Consider the following 21560-nt stretch of genomic DNA (forward strand, 5'->3'; position numbering starts at 1 on the left):
CAAACTTAAATCTTCAATCAAGTTTGCTTGAAAATGCTTCCGCATCGGGGCTCCGTAGATGACGTCACCCACATGTGAGAATATCATGCCTGCTTGTCCTGGGATAATAATATTTTAGAATCTGAGATTCCTTTAATTTATGAAATAGTAATTTGTGGTACAATTTTGCATATCAAAGATCCCCTGGACAAATATAAAAAATGCTTTTTTTAAATTATGACAAGTACACCTATACAATTGATTACAAGGAACTGGAAAAACTGGGATCGTCTCAACTTTACATTCTGGTGGGCAAGTCTATGTCTAATCTATAAATATGAGAAAATGATTTGATAGGGAATATTGCAAACTTTAAATTAATTTGGGGTCCAGTGACGTCTTTTGTAGAATTATTATAGTTATGTTTTTTGTTGTTAGATAAAATGCACATCCGGGGGAGGAGAAATATAAGTTTTTTAATTGATTATTTTTAAGGATGGTAATTGGGGGGAAGGGTGGTATTTTTGAGGATTGATAAATAAGTCTGAATGGTTATATATGTGTAATTTATGTTTTTAAAAATGTATAATGTATTTCGGAAACTAAGATAAAATTTTATAGATATCTTAATGATCGTGAATAAGGTGGGTGGGGGGAAGGTATTGATCTGTATTAATCCTGTAATATATTAAGTGATGTCTAAAGTGTACAATGTTTTAATTATCTCTATTTTTACTTGTTGAAAGTGTTTTTAAAAATGAATAAAGATTATTAAAAAAAAAAAAAGATATTATGGAATTTGACAGGCAACCAATGAAGCCATTTCAACAATGGTGTTTCGTGTTCAAATTTGCTTCCACCACATATCAAACACGCCGCATTTCGATCCACCTGCAGTGATCGACACTGCGAGGAAGCTATTCCTTGATAAAGAGCATTGCAGTAGTCCAATCTTTGAATTACTATGGTTTGCACCACCAAACAAAAATCATAAGAAGTCAACACAGGCCATGGCCTACTCAACAGTCACATGTGGAAGAAAGCAGACTTGATCACTGCCAGCACTTGATCTTCGATACTTAATGTTGAATCTAACCAGACAACTAAAACCTTTAATTTCTTTTGTACTGTAAATCTCATAATTTCAGGTCATAATGGATCTTCAATTCTGCCAATCAGCATCGCACCTGTTTAAAAGCCAGATTCAATACTAAATTAACGGTCGGACATCCAAGTATCTACAGCTTGTAAACCAGCTCCAACGATTTAATTATCGGAGCTAACGAGCACTTATGGGGGAATTCATCAAGGGACGTTAACTGATTAACGATCAGCAGGCGCTAAACGCTAAGACGCCCTTAGGGATATCATGGGCATCTTCGTATTTAGCGTGCTCTAATCGTTAGCGTGCGCTAAATCAGCTAGCGTGCCTTGACAAATCCCTCCCCTTGATTTGGGCACCGTCGTGGCTTCCTGCTGCTCTGAAACAACGGACGCCTAAATTGGATCACGCGTAAACTCAGAAGGCGGTATGCCTACAGGAGGGTCAAAGGCATTTACAACAGATGCACGCACTGTCACAGAATAATGGGGGTTCACGCCCACTTTACGCGCCAGCATTTACACCTTTAAAGAACAGCACTAAGCGACAAATTTTATCAGTGGCAAATTTTTTTGCGACATTTAATCTGGACCTCTACATACCTAGTGCTACCATTTGTACACTGACTACCTACACTAACTGAAGCGCTAGTACCACAGTTTAAATAAAAATGGTCATTGCATTTGCTATTGACCCCCCCCCCCCCCCCCCCGAGTGGTAATTTATCAAAATCAAAGAATCCTGAAATACTGGAAACTGCATATCATTAAAATCGAACCAATAAGCAGTGCATAAGAACAATAGAATAGCCTTACTGGGTCAGACCAATGGCCCGTTCTCACGGTGGTCAATCCAGGTCACTAGTACCTGGCCAAAACCCAAGGAGTAGCAATATTCCATGCTACCGATCCTGGGCAAGCAGTGGCTTCTCCCATGTCTTTCTCAATAACAGACTATGGACTTTTCCTCCAGGAACTTGTTCAAACCTTTCTTAAAACCAGCTACGCTATCCGCTCTTACCACATCCTCTGGCAACACGTTCCAGAGCTTAACTATTCTCTGAGTGAAAAAAATTTCCTCCTATTGGTTTTAAAAGTATTTTCCTGTAACATCATCGAGTGTCCCCTAGTCTTTGTAATTTTTGACGTTGTGAAAATTCGATCTACTTGTACCCGTTCTACTCCACTCAGGACTTTGTAGACTTCAATCATATCTCCCCTCAGCCGTCTCTTTTCCAAGCTGAAGAGCCCTAACCGTTTTAGTCTTTCCTCATATGAGAGGAGTTCCATCCCCTTTACCAACTTGGTCGCTCTTCTTTGAACCTTTTTCTAGCACCACTATATCTTTCTTGCGATAAGGAGACCAGAACTGAATGCAATACACCAAATGAGGTCACACCATGGAATGATACAGGGGCATTATAACATTCTTAGTCTTGTTAACCATCCCTTTTAATAATTCCCAGCATCCTGTTTGCATTTTTGGCCGCTGCCACACCTTGGGTGGAAGGTTTCATCGTATTGTCTACAATGACACCCAGATCCTTTTCTTGAAGCATGCAATATATAATCTTGAGTATCACTTCAATATCATCATCTTATAAATCATTCTGGATTCTTTTTATGCTTGTTTGCTTATTTTACATTTGTAACCCACTTATGAACTTCACCGGTGTTACTCCGTGCTCAAAATATTTCACACCCCTCCCCCTCATCATTAGTCCAGTATATTTTAACTTTCATGTGGTCTCAACTTTCTTAAAAGTATAAGCACTTTAATTTAATTCACTTATCTTTTTATGTCATTATTATATGCAGCTTCCAATAGCCAGGGGGATTTTATATGCGTCCGACATGCACATTTTTTGTCTTTACTGGCTGTCTCGAGGACGACTCCCTTACTGCCGAATTTGTCATTCTTCCCACTTCTATTATCGGTCAAATACCAAGTGACCTTATAATGAGTGACCTTAAAGATCAATATAACAATAACAGATAGTGGAGTTAAACGTTCACCAGTGGCCTGCGAACATATAACTTGGTTTGATATCGGTCCTTGTCTTTATTTGGATTTTTTTTTTTTTTTTGACCGATAGTAGAAGTGAATTAAATTAAAGTGCTTATACTTTTAAGAAAGTTGAGACCACATGAAAGTTTAAAATATATTAGACTTAAAATATATTAGACTAATGATGAGGAGGGGTGTATAAAGCTTAGGGCTATGAGATATTTTTTTTTTGTTTTGTTTTGTAAATCTTTATTCATTTTCATATGTTACATCAAGTGAATGACATAAATTTAATAATAAATTTAAATATACATACTTGATAAGCTCATATATTAATATTTAAGTTAACATTTCATTTAGAAAAATTAATATAATATTCATATTAATATTTCAGAAATCTAAATTTATATACTTCTTAGTTAATAAAATATTATCCCCTCCCCTCCCCCCCCCTTCTAATCAAATATACATGAATAAATTTTTAAATGCAAATTCTTTCCATATTTCATATTATACATTCAAGTATTAATATATTGTATATTATTCAGAAATATGTTCCCCCCCCTTTCCCTTCTAATCAAATTCTAAACATGGGAAAATTATTATTCTTTACAAAATTCTGTTAATGGTTATGAGATATTTTGAGCCCGGAGTAATACCACTGAAGTCCATAAGTGAGTTACAAATGTTAAATTTTTTTAAAAAGATTCCAGAGTGATTTATATGGTGTTTACATGAGAGTCAGTATAGAAAAGGGCAAATTAATTCCAGGCCCTTTTTCTTAGGGGTTGGGAAACTCACAGGTTTCCTCTGTCACAACCTGTAAGGGCTCAAAGAGACATTTCTAAAGACGGCTGCTAGCCCACTGCAGACCCACCTTGTCGGATGCTTTCAGGGAGCTCTCCCTCTCTTCCTCCTCTTTTTCCGAGGAAGATTCCTCTTCTTCCTCTTTCTCAGAGGTCTCCTCCTCTTCCTCACCCTCGCTGTCCAGATGAAGGGGTTTTGCCGACCTTCTCCGGATGCTGAGTGCATCTGCTTCATTCTTAGACGTGTCGGAGGTTATGTCCGAGACATCTCGGTCCCTCTCTAACTCTGCTGAAAGTAACAAACGACCCGGTAAGAAACTTGTGGAACTCTTGGAGACACCAGCTCCTTCTGCAAGTCAATTCGTTTAAAAATTCAAGATAATTTTCAAACCTTCATCCTCGTCGTCAACAGACACAGAGGGTCGGATTCGCTTCTGGTCTCCTGCAGAGGCGGTTTCTGGAGGTTCTTTTCTTTTCACCTGAAATTAAAAAAAATATTTAAAAAAAAATCACATCACTATTGTTAAGTTCTCTACATCAGGTACCTGCATCTACGCTGTCCCTTTTATCTGTCTCTAGTATGAGCATCAGATATGAAATGGAAGTCGGGCTTTACAAAGCTAGGACTGTGCAAAGCCTCTGAAGAATCTCACCTTGAACGATGGTAGTCGGATAGCGCCCCTCAAACCGATGCCCAAGCCAATGCCGTCATAGCCCAGCCCCTCACCCTTGTTCCAGTTCTCTAAGAGACTTGATGCTATTGGGTCTTTTGGTTTTGGTCTGTCCTCATCTTTACTTTCTCCAGACTTCACTGGCGTGAGCGAGGCCTGTAAACAACAAAAGCAAGAAGGTCAACGTACCACAGCCTGAGCTCTCGCACAACCCCACACACTGTCTGCTTCTAAGTATCTAGGAACTGGGTCACCATAAACTTGTAGATGAGGTTATCTCAAGTGAAGGATGTATCCTACCCAGGTCATACCCTCGTCACCTCTTGCCTAAACTACAGAAACCTGTTTCTCACTGGCCTTCCACTAAACCAGGGGTAGGCAATTCCGGTCCTCGAGAGCCGGTGCCAGGTCAGGTTTTCAGGATATCCACAACGAATATGTATGAGATGGATTTGCATGCACTGCCTCCTTGAGATGCAAATCTATCTCATGCATATTTATTGCGGCTATCCTGAAAACCTGACCTCTCGAGAACCGGAATTGCCTACCCCTGCACTAAACCATCTCTTCTCTCCTGTTCAGAACTCTGCTGCACACCTCATATTCCGTCAATGTCACTATGCCCACGTTACCCCTCTCCTCAAGTCATTTCATTGGCTCCCTATCTGTTTCTGCCCACAGTTCAAACTTCTCTTACTGACTTACAAGTGTATTCGCTCCGCAGCTCCTCAGCATCTCTCCCCACACCTCCCCTGGGTACTCCGTTCATTGTCTAAGTCTCTCTTATCTGTACCCTTCTCTTCTTCAGCCAGCACCAGACTCCATCCCTTCTACCTTGCTGCACCGTATATGCCTGGAACAAACTGCCTGACTCGATAGATCAGGCTCCATCTCTGGCTGTATTCAAAGTCATACTCAAAGCCCACTTCTTTGACGCTGCTTTCAATCCCAAACTCCAATCCACCTGCTAAGCACCAATATCTGCCTTATCATTCCCTCTGACATCCCCCCGCCTGAGCACTGTGTATTGATGCACCTTGTCCAGTTTGTCTCTCTTGACTAGATTGTAAGCTCTTTTGAGCAGGAACTCTCGCTTTTATGTTTTGACAAACTGCGTTGTGTATGTCTAGTAACGCTATAGAAATGATTAGTAGTAGTGATAGGTCATAACCACATACCCAGAGGACCAGTGAACCATGGGAAGTCTGATCATTAATTAACCAGCTCCAGACCAAAATACATCCTGACCTAAGTTTGGGCACCAAGCATTATTTTCAAATGCAGATGTTCTTGGATAGCACTAGGGTGGAAATACGTCTAACCACCTCAGAACTAACAGCTACCGTGTCATTCTCTAGTTGGAACCTAAGAACAGTATCGGGCAGAGCTTTGGATTCTTGCCCAGAAATAGATAAGAAGAAAAAAAAAAAAAAACAATGAATTTTTAGATTGAATCAGGTTGGGCAGACTAGATGGACCATTCGGGTCTTTATCTGCCATCATCTACTGTGTTAACTCTTTGCATGGTAAAGGGAGGGCAATAGTCAGCTACTATAGGGATAATCTGTACCTTTAGTTTAGGCCTAAATTAAACATTTTGTGGTGTCAGCAGTCAACGTGTGTATTCAGGAGTCAGTTCTATAACTAGCTGTCTTTGATAAGGTGCTCCGAGTCTATTCTATAACAGAAAGTAGGCACCTAGATTACACTACAGAATACTAGCAAAACCAACTATCAACATACCTAAACTTTAGACGCTCAACTGAGACCAGTCCTAGAGCAGGTGTAAGTGCGCAAGTGGGAACCTCGCCTATGTCCTGCCATGGTTTATGGACAATTATATATGTATTTTTGTGAACTGCTGCTTAGATCTAAATGGGTTATAAATTTTAAAATGATTTAAGCGTCTAATTGCACAATATTAAATTTATTTTTTTACCCCTCCCCCCTCTTTTTACAAAACCGTAGCGGGTTTTTAGCACCAGCCATGGCAGTAACAGCTCCGATGCTCACAGAATTCCTATGAGCATTGGAGTTGTTACCGCTGTGGCCAGCACTAAAACCCGCACTATGGTTTTATAAAAGGGGGTGGGGGGTAATTAGTTGGTTTTATATCCCGTCTTCCCCAGAGAGCTCAGAACGGATTACAGTTTAATATTCACATAGGGTTACAGCTTAACAGTGCGTGGGGTTACAACTTTTCAGTCAAGGACGATCTAAACACGTGGAGGGGCATAATCAAAAGATACGTCTAAGTCCGATTTGGAAGTAAGGCACTAGACGCCCAAAGTCGGCAGTGGGAAAAATATGTCTAAAATTATTTTTTGGAGAGAATCATCTGTCTGGACGTCCAGGCTATTGTTCATCCCGACTGCCAGGTCGTCTATCTTTATGCCATATTCTCGACCGAAATTTCATCCAAGTCCCAAACGCCCAGAACAAGACCTTTTGGACGTGGGAGGGGCCAGCATCGTGATGGACTGGCCACCCGGATATGGCAACAGAGCAGTGGGATACCTTACTGGGCACTGCTGTGAACTTTACAAAAAGGGTGCCACAGAAACATCTCACCAGAATTCCCTTATAGGATATGGTGAGCCCCCCAAAACCCACTATACCCACCTGTCTACAACCCCAATAGCCTTTATGGTTGCAGGTGGTACCTATATGGTAGTACTGTAGGGTTTTGGTGGGTGCACATGTCCCACCACAAACGTAGTGGTTAGAGTGGCTTATGGGCCTGGGTCCTCCTCTCTCTGGTTCACTAGCCCACCCTCCAGCTATTTAAAACACCTGTGAGGAGCTCTACTAGGCTTTCCTATACCAGGTGCTAATGTTCTGGAGACAGGTATGAACATTTTTATTCCAATCTTTATGGGGGGGTGGGGGGGGTCAGTGAACACTGGGGGAGTATGGGGGTCTTTACTTTGTCTCTGCAGTGCTTATCTGGTCATTTTGAATAACTTTTAGGCACTTATACCTGTTTTTACATCGACTGAGTCACAACGTATAAGTTCCGTTCAGGAAGTCTCATAAAACCTTTGATTATCCCTGCAGGACGACAGAGTCTAAGTCAGCTCACATCCCTCCCCCTAACCACTCCACCAGATATGCCTCTTTTAGCTCTGGCCACACAGAGGCATTCAGAGGCCTAAAAGTTCCCTGGATACGTCCAAAAATATGTTTGATTATCGGCACTTGGAAGACCTGTCTTTTAGGTTGTCCAAGTGACGACTTGGGCAGGTTTTTAGACGTGTTTAAGTTTCTATTATGAGCCCCATAGCACTTAGATAGCATTTAGCTTTATATACACCTTTAAATACTTGTATTCTAAACTAGAGTTGCGCAGGGACAGAAATCCCACACGTCCCCGCCAAAGTCCCACCCGTCCCCCATGAGGAATCCCATCTCTTCCCACCCATCCCCGCGAGGAATCCCTCCATCCCCACCCGTCCCTGCGAGGAATCCCCTCCATCCCCACCCGTCCCCGCGAGGAATCCCTCCCGTCCCCGCCCGTCCCTATAAACTTCAGAAATAGTTATTTCATTTAATTATGCTACTGAATTAAAGGCTCTGGTAGAAACCCATTTACAAATAAGCAAAAAGACTTTATTAATTTGGAAATATTAATTGGGAAGAATACATACTTTGTAAACGGGTTTCTACCAGAGCCTCTAATGTTTATAAATTTTTATCAACACAACTAATATACTACTTAATCAAGAAGGAAAAAAAAAAAAAAAGAAATATAATTTTTTTCCTACCTTTGTTGCCTGGTTTCTGCTTTCCTCATGTTCTCATTCAATTCCTTCCATCCACTATCTCTCTTCTCTCTGCGTCTTCCATTTGCTCTGTTACTGTGTCTCTCCCTTTCTCCCCCCCTTCCAAATTGGTCTGTCACCCATCTTCTTCCCTCCGCTCCCCCCATAGTCTGGCATCTCTGTCTTCTTCCCTGCCAGCGTCTTCTCCCCACTTTCTCTTCCCCATTTCCTTTCAGCGTCCTTCTCCCCCCCCATCTTCCCCATGTCCTGTCAGCGTCCTTCTCCCCCCTCTGTCTTCCACATGTGCTTTCAGCGTCCTTCTCCCCCCTCTGTCTTCCCCATGTCCTTTCAGCGTCCTTTCCCCCCGTCTTCCCCATGTCCTTTCAGTGTCCTTCTCCCCCCGTCTTCCCCATGTCCTTTCAACGTCCTTCTCCCCCCGTCTTCCCCATGTCTTTTCAGCGTCCTTCTCCCCCGTCTTCCCCATGTGCTTTCAGCGTCCTTCTCCACCCCTTTGTCTTCCCCATGTGCTTTCAGCATCCTTCTCCACCCCTTTGTCTTCCCCATGTCCTTTCAGCGTCCTTTTTCCCACCCCCCATCTTCCCCATGTCCTTTAAGCGTCCTTCTCCACCCCTTTGTCTTCCCCATGTGCTTTCAGCGTCCTTCTCCACCCCTTTGTCTTCCCCAGTGCTTTCAGCGTCCTTCTCCCCCCTCAGTTTTACCCATTTCCCTTAAGCGTCTTTTCCTCTCCACTCCACCTTTCCTTCCTTCCTCTCTCCCTGCCCCTTACCTTCGTGGCGCTTCCCCGCCCGCCCGACAATAGAACAGGCCCGGTCTGACAAACCTCCCTGCCCTGTAGCAGCGAATCTAAATTACCTTCTTACAGCAGCTGGAGTATTGAAGCTGCTGTAAGAAGGTAATTTAGATTTGCGGCTACAGGGCAGGGAGGTCTGTCGGACCGGGCCTGTTGTCAGTCGGTCGGTCGGGAGAAGCGCCACAAAGGTAAGGGGACCTGACCAGCTGTGCACCCCCCCTAAGGCTGCACCCGGGGCGGACCTCCCTCTCCACCCCCCCTTGGTTTCGCCACTGCCTTTCCCTACCTGCCCTGTTGCAGCACACAGCCGACTGGAAGTCTTCTCAATGTCAGCGCTGACGTCGGAGGAAGGGAGGGCTTTGCTTAAGCCCTCCCTCCGACGTCAGTGCTGACATCATGGAAGACATCCGATCGGCTGTGTGCTGCGGCAGGGCAGGTAGGGAGAAGATGAGCCTCACGAGTATATCCAACCCCGCAGGAACCCCGCAACCCTAGGGGGTGTCCCCACGGGATCCCCGCGACCCTAGGGGATGTCTCCACGGGATCCCCGTGACCCGCAGGGGGAACCCGCGGGATTCCCGTCGTCCCCGTGCAGCTCTCAATTCTAAACATATACACATGCAATACACATGTAAGTGTCAGCACCTAGGTTACGGAATTGCCCTTTAAATGTGGAATGCACTGAATGTTACCCTTATAATTTAAAAAAGAATAGCGCTACAAGCGGCAAAATGGCTGCAGCAAGGACCAGGAAGAGACTGCTGCTTGCTGCATCATGAATGGTATTGGACTTATCATCTAAATGCAATGCACCTTGTCAATATAAATTCCAAAACAGAATGGATGTCTGTTGTCACAGCATCAATAAAGTTTTTTATATTTTGTAGAACTGTGATTGCCGATGCAGGTAATGTGACCGTTTGTTCTTTTCCCCTGATTGGCTCAGGCGCCTAAGGACCCTCCCATGGGAGGGAACTTAGGCACCTCAGCTAATCAGGGCTTTGGACCTCTCCCAGTGCATCCCAGGATACACCAGAAAGGGAAAGACCCACCATATCAAAGAGGGTTGGGAGGCCTTGCAGCCAGGTTGGGGGGGGATGGACTAGCCATCTCTCCTACCTTGTTTGGGTTTTCTTGGAGGGGTATTAAGTAAGGGGGTAGAGGGATGTCAGCATTGTTGGGGGGAGGGATCTAGTCACGGCATTGGCAGGGCACTGGCTGGCTCGCTCCTGAGGAACAGCTGTCTGTGGTGGGGACTCGGCAGGAGGTTTTTTTTAGCCCCAGGCTCAGATGCAAAGGACTTTTTTGGTTTTATTTTATATGGGTTCAGCTGTTGTGTGCAACAGCTGCTGCACTAGCATTCTATTGAATTATAAACGGTGAGCACGTGGGGGGGGACTTCAGACCATGTGGGAAAAAGAGAAGGACATCCCGCCCACAAGACCCCCAGAACTGCATTGCTTGATCCCCCCTAACATTCCTAGAAGGAAAAGGAGGAGGAAGGGAGAGATACAGGATAGGAGAGTATTTGGGAAGTGGAAGGCAGAGATGGTAGACCTGGGGGTGGTGGAGCGGGAGGGATGACGTAGGAGGAAAGGAGAAATGCTGTATGGGAGAGCATTTGGGAAGAAAAAGGAAGCGATGGTGGATTTGGGGTAATGGGAAGGAAGGAAGGAGGAGAAAGAAGGGAGAGATGCTGGATGTGAGGGCAGTTGAGAAGAAAAAGGGAGAGATGGTGGATTTGAGGGGTAATGTGAAGAGGAGGAAGATGGGAGAGAAGCTGGATGGGAGGGCAGTTGGGAAGAGAAAAGGAAAGATGATGGACTCAAGGGTGGTGGGGAAGGAGAGAGTGATACTAGATGGAAGGGTTTTGATGGGTGGGGAAATTGAGGAGCCTGGAGGAGAGGAATTTTGGGTACCCCTTCTTAATTTCTACTCTGGACCCCAGCAGGTCTAACATCAGCTCTGCTCCCCCTGACCACCCTCCACCTTGGAACTGCTGGCCTCCTTCCCCCCAGAGAAAGAGCGGCTAGTACTGCTGCTGGTGCCACTGCCCCCATACCTCCCACCCCAGCGAGCTGCTGGTGCCACTGCCCCCCATCATCCCAGTGATCTGCTAGTGCTGGACAGAACTGTGCTGAGAGCACAGAGAAGCAGAACCAGAGTCAGGAAATGAGAAGATTAGAAAGAAAATCACAAGACAACAAACATAAGAACATAAGCATTGCCTCTGCCGGGTCAGACCAGGGATCCATCGTGCCCAGCAGTCCGCTCCTGCGATGGCCCCCCAGATCCATGACCTGTAAGCTCTCCACCACCTAAATTGTATATACCCTAATCATTAAATAACCTGTATAGTAACCCTCTATCTATACCCTGCAATCCCCTTCTCCTTCAGGAAGTCATCCAATCCCTTTTTGAAACCCAATATTGTACTCTGTTCTATTACTTCTCCTAGAAGCACATTCCAGGTGTCCATCACCCTCTGAGTGAAGAAGAACTTCCTAGCATTCATTTTGAATCTGTCTCCTTTCAGGTTTTCTGAATGCCCTCTTGTTTTTGATGTCCCCGCTAGTCTGAAGTATCTGTCCCTCTCCACCTTCTCTATGCCTTTCATGATTTTATAAGTCTCTATCATGTCCCCTCTAAGTCTCCGCTTTTCCAGGGTAAAGAGTCCCAGCTTCTCTAGTCTTTCAGCATATGAAAGGTTTTCCATGCCCTTTATCATCTTTGTTGCTCTTCTGTGGACCATCTCGAGTATCGCCATATCCTTCTTAAGGTACGGCAACCAGTACTGGATGCAGTATTCCAGATGCGGGCGCACCATTGCTCGATACAGCGGCAGGATAACTTCCTTCGTTCTGGTAGTGATACCTTTTTTGATAATGCCCAACATTCTGTTCGCTTTCTTTGAGGCCGCTGCACATTGTGCCGCCGGCTTCATCGTTTTATCCACCAATATCCCCAAGTCTTTTTCTAGGTTGCCTTCCCCAAGTACCCTTCCTCCCATCGTATAGCTGTACATCGGGTTCCCTTTCCCTATGTGCAAGACTTTACATTTCTCTAAATTGAAGCTCATCTGCCATCTTTTTGCCCACTCACTCAGTTTGTTTAGGTCACTTTGTAGTTCTTTGCATTCCTCAACAGTTCTGACCCTACTGGAGAGTTTTGTGTCATCCGCAAATTTTATAACTTCGCACTTGGTCCCTGTTTCCAGGTCATTAATGAATATATTGAACAGCAGCAGTCCAAGCACTGACCACTGTGGGACACCACTCGTGACCCTTTTCCAGTCAGAGTAGTGTCCCTTTACTCCTACCCTCTGCTTCCTGTCCGCCAGCCAATTTTTGATCCATCCGTGGATAAATGATTTCATTTTTAGTTTAATTGAACTATGTCAATTTTGAGAATTTATATCTTCTATTTCTATATTGCACTGTACAAGGGGTGCTTTTTAATCACGATTAAAAACTTTAATTGCGATTAATTATGCAATTAGAAATTTTAATCAATGTACAGTCCTAATAAAAAGATAGCAAAGAAGCCAGAATCTAGGACTGAAAGAACTTCAGACCATTCCCTCGAGACTACAAGTATGAAATGTGAAATTTATTCATACCTGTTAATTTCCTTTCCTTGATTGGTTTATACCACTGGAGTTTGGTTCGAAACCTGAGCCCCTCTTGCTAGAGGAAGAGGAGGAGAGACTCCTTCAGACCCATTCTCATAAGCTAAAATGGATTGGGATAACATACCATGCAATTTCTTATATCCCATACTTTTCTGCCTTGTCCCTGCTGAAAAAAGACTTTGGTCTCTGGGGAGAAGCAGTGGGTTCCCTCCAGCAGATGCACCAGATCTGCATACCAAGACTAGTCCGGTGTGATGAGAAATACCAAGCATGGAAGGTTCACAACCCACGCAGAATAAGTTCAATCAACACCTAAGGTGAGAAGATGTATAGGGGTTCCTGCTGGGCCGTGGCTGCACCAAAGTGTCTATACCTGCCAACCATGGTTCCCTCCTGCAACTGAAAACTGAAGCGTCTTTGAATTTAGCCATGACGCCATTAGATCAAAATATTAGCCGATCCCACCGATCTATCAGGAGTTGAGATGCACATGAACTTAGCTTCCATTCCACAGGATCCAATGCATTTTGACTAAGAAAATCCACTTTAGTTTCTCTTTGCTTGAAGGTGTATGCCACTGCTAAGGCACTGTCTGATATCACTCATATTATTTTTCCCTTCACTAGGGGTAGAAATGTAGTAAGACCAAATGCTCTTCAACTGCTTGATTGGCCAAGACGGTTCCAGCTTGGAACAGCACCTCTGTGCTACTTGACTCAAGCAATGGACTCCTTAACCTCAAAGGTTGGCATTGGTGATCATCACCAGCCACTTAGGGGATCCAAGGAAACTTCCAGAGAGGCCCTGGGCTATCCTATCAGGCCAGGCTCTGACAGAACAAACTCCCTAGAGGGAGATGTATCTCAAACTCCTGCAACTGCAGAGACCAGTGGGAAAGAAGGGCCACTTAGCACGGCCTCATGTGGGATCCTGCCCACAGAGCCACCTGTGTTGCAGGCATGGAGCCCAGGAGTTGCAAATAATCCCAAGCCCTCAGGAATTCCAGGGCACACAGCTTGCACCTTCTGGGCCTGTAACAAGCATTTGTTCTTCTGTAAAGAGCATCACCTCCCCACTGGTAATGAAGAGGACATCAAAGTATCCAAGTACTGGGCTGGTGCCAGATGGCTCTTGGCATAATTCATGACCCATCCCAGACCCTCAACGAGTTAGCTCATTTGGGCTATGGCTCTCCTAGACTCAAGTTCCAAGTTGGCTCTCCCAGCCAATCATCAAGAGAGAGGTGCACCCGGATCCCTTGCCTGCGCAATTGAGCCACTACGACTACCATCACCTTGAAAAAGGAGCAAGGAACTCTCAACTCAAAATGACTGCCCAGGATGCAGAATCGAAGGAAGTACTTGTGGCTGGCTTGATGCCAATGTGGAACTAAGCCTCTATCACCCAGAAAAAAATGGAAGCAATCAAGGAATGGAAAGTTTCCAAGTTTATTTAAAATTTTCTATCTCGCCCTAGGGAAAACCTTCAAGATGGCTTACAATCTATGTGGAATCAAGGCATCCAGACAGAGGCATCAACAGATGTTATTTTTTGTATCCCAATGTCATAGTTTTCCCAGATGGGAACTAGGGCTACTCAATTCAGTGGCATACCTGTCTTGGTGGCCACCCGGGGTGGAGCACCCCCTCCTCCAGGCAGCGGGAGGAGAGTGGGGGGACGTGAAGCATTACAGGGTTGCGCGTGCGCATGGCCGTTTACTCTTCTGGTCCCCTGTCCCAGAATAGGAAGCTGGGGGCAGGGACTAGTGGAGCCGATGACCACGACATGTGGACCACAGGCCCTTAACTGCGCACACCCCAACTCGCTACATCTGGGGTAGACTACCCCCCACCATCCTGCCGTTGGTGCGCTACAGACTCAATTTATGCATAAACAATTTCTGAATTGTAAATCATGTTTTAAACCTTAGGAGTCTCCTTTTCTTTTTTTCTCTGTTTATGTTTAATTATCTTACTTGGAAAAATACATTTTTTTGATGATCCACCTCAGTTGGAATCCTAATTGTACTTTCCCCTTACATGTTACTTTCCTATAACTAATGTAGTTCTACCCCTTTCCATTTGTATCGTTAGTCCTTGTCTGAGTTTGTTCAAAAATTTTTAAGCAGCAATATAATTATGTTTTTATTATGTACATTGCCTAGAAATTTTAATAGGCGATACTAATAGGTTTATTCCTAATGGATGGGAAGGGTGGGGGAGGGGTTCTTTTTATGCTTTGGTGATTATAAATAAGAATGTCAAGTGATTTGTAAAATTCTTGATTGAATATTATACACTTGTTGTAAGATATGAAAACGAATAAAGATTTTTAAAAAAAACCCAAAAATATTAAATAAACTTGAAACCTTTTGGAAACCGAGGAAGAAAACCTGAATAATTAGGCCTATTGTCCTTGATTATGTATATTTTATTTATCTCTCTATTCCACTATTATTTCATTGAATTAGAACAATTTAATATTTTTTTAAGAACCCTTTAAATCAAGAATGAGTCTGAATTAGCCCATCCTCTTCCTCCAGAAAGAGGGGTTCAAGTCCTAAACCAAACCCCAGTGGTCTAGGAACAAGCTTTGACTGTACAATTTCTTATGAACAGCTCCAGCCTAGTACTGAAAGAAACTGACTGCCCTTCTCTTAATACTTGATTACCAGGGAGCATGTTAAACTTTTCAAATCATGTTAAATATCTTCAATTTTAGCTCCCTACAACTTCCCACAATGATTCTCGCAAGTGAATCATTTCCCAAAGTTTTGTGGCTCCCTCGTCTTGGTCTTTTCACAGTCATGAGGGAGGAAGAATGGTTTCAGACACTGCACAATAATGACCCTGAAGATCCGATTTTATTACGAGAACACTGTGCTGTCCCTCAATCACTGGTACCGGTCAGATTTTTTTTTTTTGTGGTTCTTAGCAAGCCAGGTTTTTGTTTTGCTAAGAAAAACAAGTCAGATCCAAATACGAATAAAAGAAACAACAGGTAGTAAAGGGAGAGCGGGGAGGAACATAGCACCACCAGGTGTACCCCAGCCATATGTGTGAGCAGCAGACAACACCTTCAGCTCAACTGAGCCTGCTGAACAGGCTAGAAGCAAGCATCAGAGAGCTGCACAGGCTATGTCCATCCAGCTGCTGAGATAGAATACTGAAGGGGAAGGCTGCCCTGGTATCCTATATTGCAGAGCACTTTGTACTCTCTGTCTCCACCTGCTGGTAAAAAAGCATAAATCACAAGTCTCTGGATTGATCTCTGGTACATAATGGAACATGCTGCTTAATTTATAAAAACTACAAAAGATCTCAGAAGCAGTCCAGCAGCACATAAATTTTGGTGCAAAATTTATACCTGCAATGAGGATGGTATAAAAGTGGATGTGTACTAACTGTTGTGACAGGGAAGCTCCTGTCACAGTGAAAACTACTGCTAAAACTCCCCAACATGCAGCACAGGGTCCTGTAAAACCCGGCATGGAGCCAGAACAGCTGGCTCAGCCAAAAGAATGCAAGAAAAGGCAGGTCCCAGCACAGCTCAAGAGCCAGATAGGGAGGGCTCTGAAAACCACTAATTTCCCCTATCACTCCTTTCCCCAAGTCAGAGAGAAACCTGACACCAATTTGCAAAGGGGTGGAGTCAGACCCCGGAGTTTGCAAGCACAGAAGCCTCAAAGGCAAAGTCAGTTAGAGTTGAAAGGGGAGGACTCAGCTGGCTCTGATTGGGAAAGCCAAACAACCCACGCTGATCCTAGCTTCAACACATTGCCTAAGCCCCAGCAGGGACGTTTTGCAGGAGGCCAGCCCACAAGGAGAGGCAGTATAACCCACAGGAGGTATAGTGACTTGCCTATTAAACCCCAGAGGGAAGGGCTGGAAGTTTACCCCCATGGAAATGCCACAGGAGATTTGGCAAACCGGCAGGGAGGGGGATGGGATGTAAAGCCTGGAATGAATGTGGAAATGGAAAGCCAGAGTTCCCAAGAGTGTGATTGGGAAATGTACAGTGACCCTGGGGGTAGTGTGTTTGGTGAGGACATGGATCTGGAAGAGTATAGTGTGTGAGGGTCCAGTATTGTCCTGTGGGAAAAGTTTCTGCTCCGTTTAAACCTGAACTGAAGCAGGGCTGGGGCAGCCCTGCCTAATTGAGTGAAATTGCTACAGTAAATAGCACAGTGTTCAGACTCCCCAGGAGCAGGAGATAAAGCAGATAAGGGTCACATCGGGTGGGCCTGGAGACCTCAAACTAAATGGGAGGCGTGGCCCGCACAGCCTGACAGGCAAGGCTGTGAAGGTTCCTTGGGGAGCAGGGTGGGTTAGAGCAAGAAACCAAGTTCACCTTGTTGGAATGTGGGACTATGAAAAGAGCTGATATGTGAAAATGCTGGCATGAGCCGTGCTCAGCTATAAAACAATAAGTTGCTATAGTCTTGAGAGACTGATAAATCCCAGAGGGGATACGAGGCCGTGAGGGCACTGGACTAATGCAAAGTTTTGAATTTGAATTATATTCCTTTTGATTAAGATGGGCTATCCAGTTCTTCAGTTAAAGCCCATATGACTCACCTGGACTGAGCTGTAACAGAGTCTAAGAAGCCCATGGTGAATATTTTTCTTCCTATTTTTATTTGGGACACTAATAAACTTGATACTGTTTTCTAAGAAATCCGGTATCCAGGTTTTCCTTCCTACAACCATATAAAAGGTGTTTCAAAATTCTTGCTTGTGGTCCGAGCCGGGCTTTCCCTCATACTTGGAAACTGGCCCGGCCACACTGTGTACTCATGTATTTTATAAATAGTGAGCATATCACAACTCCATTCCTGCTTTCCCAAAATTACATCCCCAAGAGTGTGCAATTCTGTAATGTCTGAAGCTTATGCAATGATCCTTGAGAAATACCAGAATATATAATATTGCAATAGTCCAGCCTGGTAGTGAAAAGAGACAGTAGAAGAGTGGAGAAAATGGCACTGAAAAAATTTCTGACTGTATGTAATTGTCTTAGACTAGAGAATGACACGGGGACAAATTTCTCCCCATCCTGTCCCTGCGAGTTCTTTTCCTGTCCCTGCCCCATTCCTGCAAGCTCCATCCTCGTTTGCACAAGCCTCAAACACTTTAAAATCATAAGTGTCCAAGGCTTGTGCGGTTAAGGCAGAGCTTACAGGAATGGGGCAGGGGCAGCGACAAAACTCGCAAGGACGAGACGGGGAAATTGAGTTCCTGTAGGGACAGGGACAAATTTGCCCCCATGTCATTCTCTTTCTTAGATTAAAGAAACATGATTTATTCAATGAAAGGATTTGGGGATTGAAATACAAATGTGAATCAAAGAGTATGCCCAGGTAGTGGAAAGTGTCAACTGGAGTTATTTTAGAGCCGAATAAAGAAAATTATTTGAGGACACATCATCAAGCCGCTTTAGTATAGATAGAATAACTTGCTATGGCATTTCCTTCAATGGCCACAAGGTGGTGCCATGAGAGCACATCACAGCACCTAAGACCTTTCCGATCCAAGCAGCGGCCAGAGGAGTAGCCTAGTGGTTAGAGCTGCTGCCTCAGCACCACAAGGTTTGCAAGTTCAATTCCCACTGGGCAAGTCACTTAATTCTTCACTGCCCCAGGTACAAAATACTGTATGTACCGTCTAACATATGTAAATCGCTTTGATTAAAACCACACATTCCCATCTCCTTTAACTCTGAGTAGGAAAAGCACTGCCTTTGTGCAAATTTAATAGTTCACCATCATAAAGCCCTCCTACTCTCTGCAGGGAAGTGCATTATCACCACCTGGGAATCCCTCCTGCAACAAAGAAACCATCAATTCCATACTTTCAGGAGAAAGATATTGGAGAGTTTGTGCCAGACGGGGAGGTATCTATTTCCCAAGGTCTGAAATACAGTTTTTCCACTGAAAAGGATTAGTCTTCTGTGCATTTACATATTAGGGGTATTTAAACATCTCTAGCATATCTCCCATCTTAATTCCAAAATATATGTATTGAGATCTTTAACTCTGTTCCCGAATTCTTTATGAGAAAGGGGGAGGAGACCAGTGCTTTCTGGAGATCCCCTAGGTTGGTCTATCCTTCACATTGCTGATTCAAAACAGACTGCAAATTGGCTGGGAACCAACTGGCTGGGATTCTTCTCTTAAAGACTGAGCTAGTAACTCGCAAAAGAGAAAACTCAAGAAACCTTTACCAAGTATTGTCATTCCCAGCATAGGCAGTTCAAGAAAGGACAGAGTCCTATAGGGCATCTGAGGGACTGTGCCTGTCCTATGCAGTGCCTAAGGGCAGAGCAGTAAGGCCGTCATTTTAGGAAGCATTTTCCATGTTTTATGCATGATTTGCACATGGATAAGCTTTCAGAAGCTGAAGTGATATCTCTTTCGAGTCCTAGCCAAATAGATGAAACCCTGCAGGTTATTCAGGCATACGGGCTTCCAGCAAGTCCCCAGGTCTTAATGGATTTACGAACGGCTTCTATAAATGTTTTTCTCATTTATTAGCTCTTCTTCTCAGCAGAGTTTTTAACACCTTTGATGATGGACAACCGCTGCCAAACTCTTGGAGGCTGGCGGTGGTAATTTTATTGCAGAAGCCAAGTAAATCTCCTACCGACTGTCATTCTTAAATTTTTACGAAAATCTTGGCCACTAGAATGCAGACAGTTTTGTCCAAGTTGATCCATAAAAACCAGGAGGACTTCATTTGTAATATGCAAACCTTTGATAATATCAAAATGGCACGCCATCTCATTTAGTTGGCTAGGAAGGCGAGCTCCCCTACTCTGATCCTGTCTTTAGATGCTGAGATAATGGTTACTGCGGATGGGCAGATTAGATGGGCCATTTGGCCTTTATCTGCTATCATATGTCTATGTTTCTATAATAGGGCGAGCTGCTCTTTTTTTTCTGTGTCATACATAATATGGGTTTCCAGGACAAATTTCTCAATTGGATCTTAGCTCTTTATCACTTGCCTTTGGCCTCGCTGAAGATAAACGGGCATTATACAATTGAAATTTAAAAATTGCAAAACCAACAAAAAAAAAATAATTTGAGAGTTATTTATTTAAAGTCCTTTAAGCTATGTACGAGTAATTGTAACGGTAAAACTAAAGTAGATAGAATTTCTAATCAATGTGATGGATGAGCTTGGTTTTGAGTGCAAATTAACTCAAAATGTGGCCCAATAATTGACAAGCAAACATGCATCTCATCATCCACCATCCGCAGTAGTTCTCTTTTTTGTTAACATAAGCAGTGCCTCTGCTGGGTCAGACCAGAGGTACATCACGCCCAGCAGTCCGCTCACGCGGCGGCCTATGAGGTCCAGGACCTGTATAGTAATCCTCTATCTATACCCCTATATCCCCTTTTCCTTCAGGAAATCATCTAATACCTTCTTGAACCCCAATACCGTACTCTGTCCTATCACACCCTCTGGAAGCGCATTCCAGGTGTCCACCACCCTTTGGGTGAAGAAGAACTTCCTAGCATTGGTTCTGAATCTGTCCCCTCTTAACTTTTCCAAATGCCCTCTCGTTCTTGTAGTTTTCGAAAGTTTGAAGAATCTGTCCCTCTCCACTTTCTCTATGCCCTTCATTATCTTGTAAGTCTCTATCATGTCCCCTCTAAGCCTCCGCTTCTCTAGGGAAAAGAGCCCCAGTTTCTCTAGTCTTTCAGCATATGAAAGGTTTTCCATACCTTTTATCAATCTCGTCGCTCTTTTCTGTACCCTCTCGAGTATCGCCATATCTTTCTTAAGGTACGGTAACCAATACTGGATGCAGTACTCCAGATGTGGGCGCACCATCGCCCGATACAACGGCAGGATAACTTCCTTCGTTCTGGTTGTAATACCTTTCTTGATTATACCTAGCATTCTATTCGCCTTCTTAGAGGCCGCTGCACACTGTACCGACGGCTTCATTGTTTTGTCCACCAGTATCCCTAAGTCCCTCTCTAGGCTATTTTCACCCATTACCAGCCCTCCCATCGTATAGCTGTACATCGGGTTTCTGTTTCCTACATGCAAGACTTTACATTTCTCCACGTTAAAGTTCATCTGCCATTTATTCGCCCACTCTCCAGTTTGTTCAGGTCCCTTTGTAAATCTTCACAGTCCTCTTTAGTCCTAACGCCACTAAATAGTTTGGTGTTGTCTGCAAATTTTATAACTTTGCACTTTGTCCCTGTTTCTAGATCATTTATAAATACATTGAACAGCAGTGGTCCGAGCACTGACCCCTGCGGAACTCCACTCGTGACCCTTCTTCAGTCCGAGTAGTGGCCCTTCACTCCTACCCTCTGCTTTCTTCCCGCCAACCAATTTTTGATTCATCTATGTGTCAGCCTAGAGGCCTATGGGAAATTATATCAATCTGACCCTGGCATGGGAAGGCAGATAGACCCTTAGTGCAGGGAGACTGTGTTAAGTATCCCTGATATGTTTTAAGTTTCCCTGATTGAATCATGACTAGCTAAAAGGTGTTAATGTCTGATTAAGAGGGTGCTTAGGACAATGGTGCACAGATCAAGCCAGAGACTTAATCCCATCACCATGCTTGCAGATGTCACACTCTCCTTTGTCAATTAAATTGACCATTGTCTCAAACAGTTTGCAAGTTCTAAACAGAAAGATACTGGGAGATACAATATTTTCTCTAGTCAGAATAAGATTCCAAGGTATAAAAGCCTGCTCTCTGCTCTATCAATATGTCTCTTTTTCTATCAAGCTATCAGGAGAGGGGTCTTGGCCCTCTCT

At 44.0% G+C, this 21560-nt stretch overlaps 1 protein-coding gene across 1 annotated transcript in view; it reads right to left on the reverse strand.

The window, feature by feature from the left end:
* SETD1B (SET domain containing 1B, histone lysine methyltransferase) overlaps positions 1-21560 on the reverse strand; it is a 169976-nt gene that overhangs the window by 60963 nt on the left and 87453 nt on the right. Inside the window, 3 exon segments of the mRNA XM_033954071.1 lie at positions 3966-4183; positions 4286-4373; positions 4548-4721. Of these exon segments, the coding sequence (XP_033809962.1) occupies positions 3966-4183; positions 4286-4373; positions 4548-4721 (480 nt within the window).

The sequence above is a fragment of the Geotrypetes seraphini genome, chromosome 8 (assembly GCF_902459505.1).
Source record: "Geotrypetes seraphini chromosome 8, aGeoSer1.1, whole genome shotgun sequence".
Lineage (NCBI taxonomy): Eukaryota > Metazoa > Chordata > Amphibia > Gymnophiona > Dermophiidae > Geotrypetes > Geotrypetes seraphini.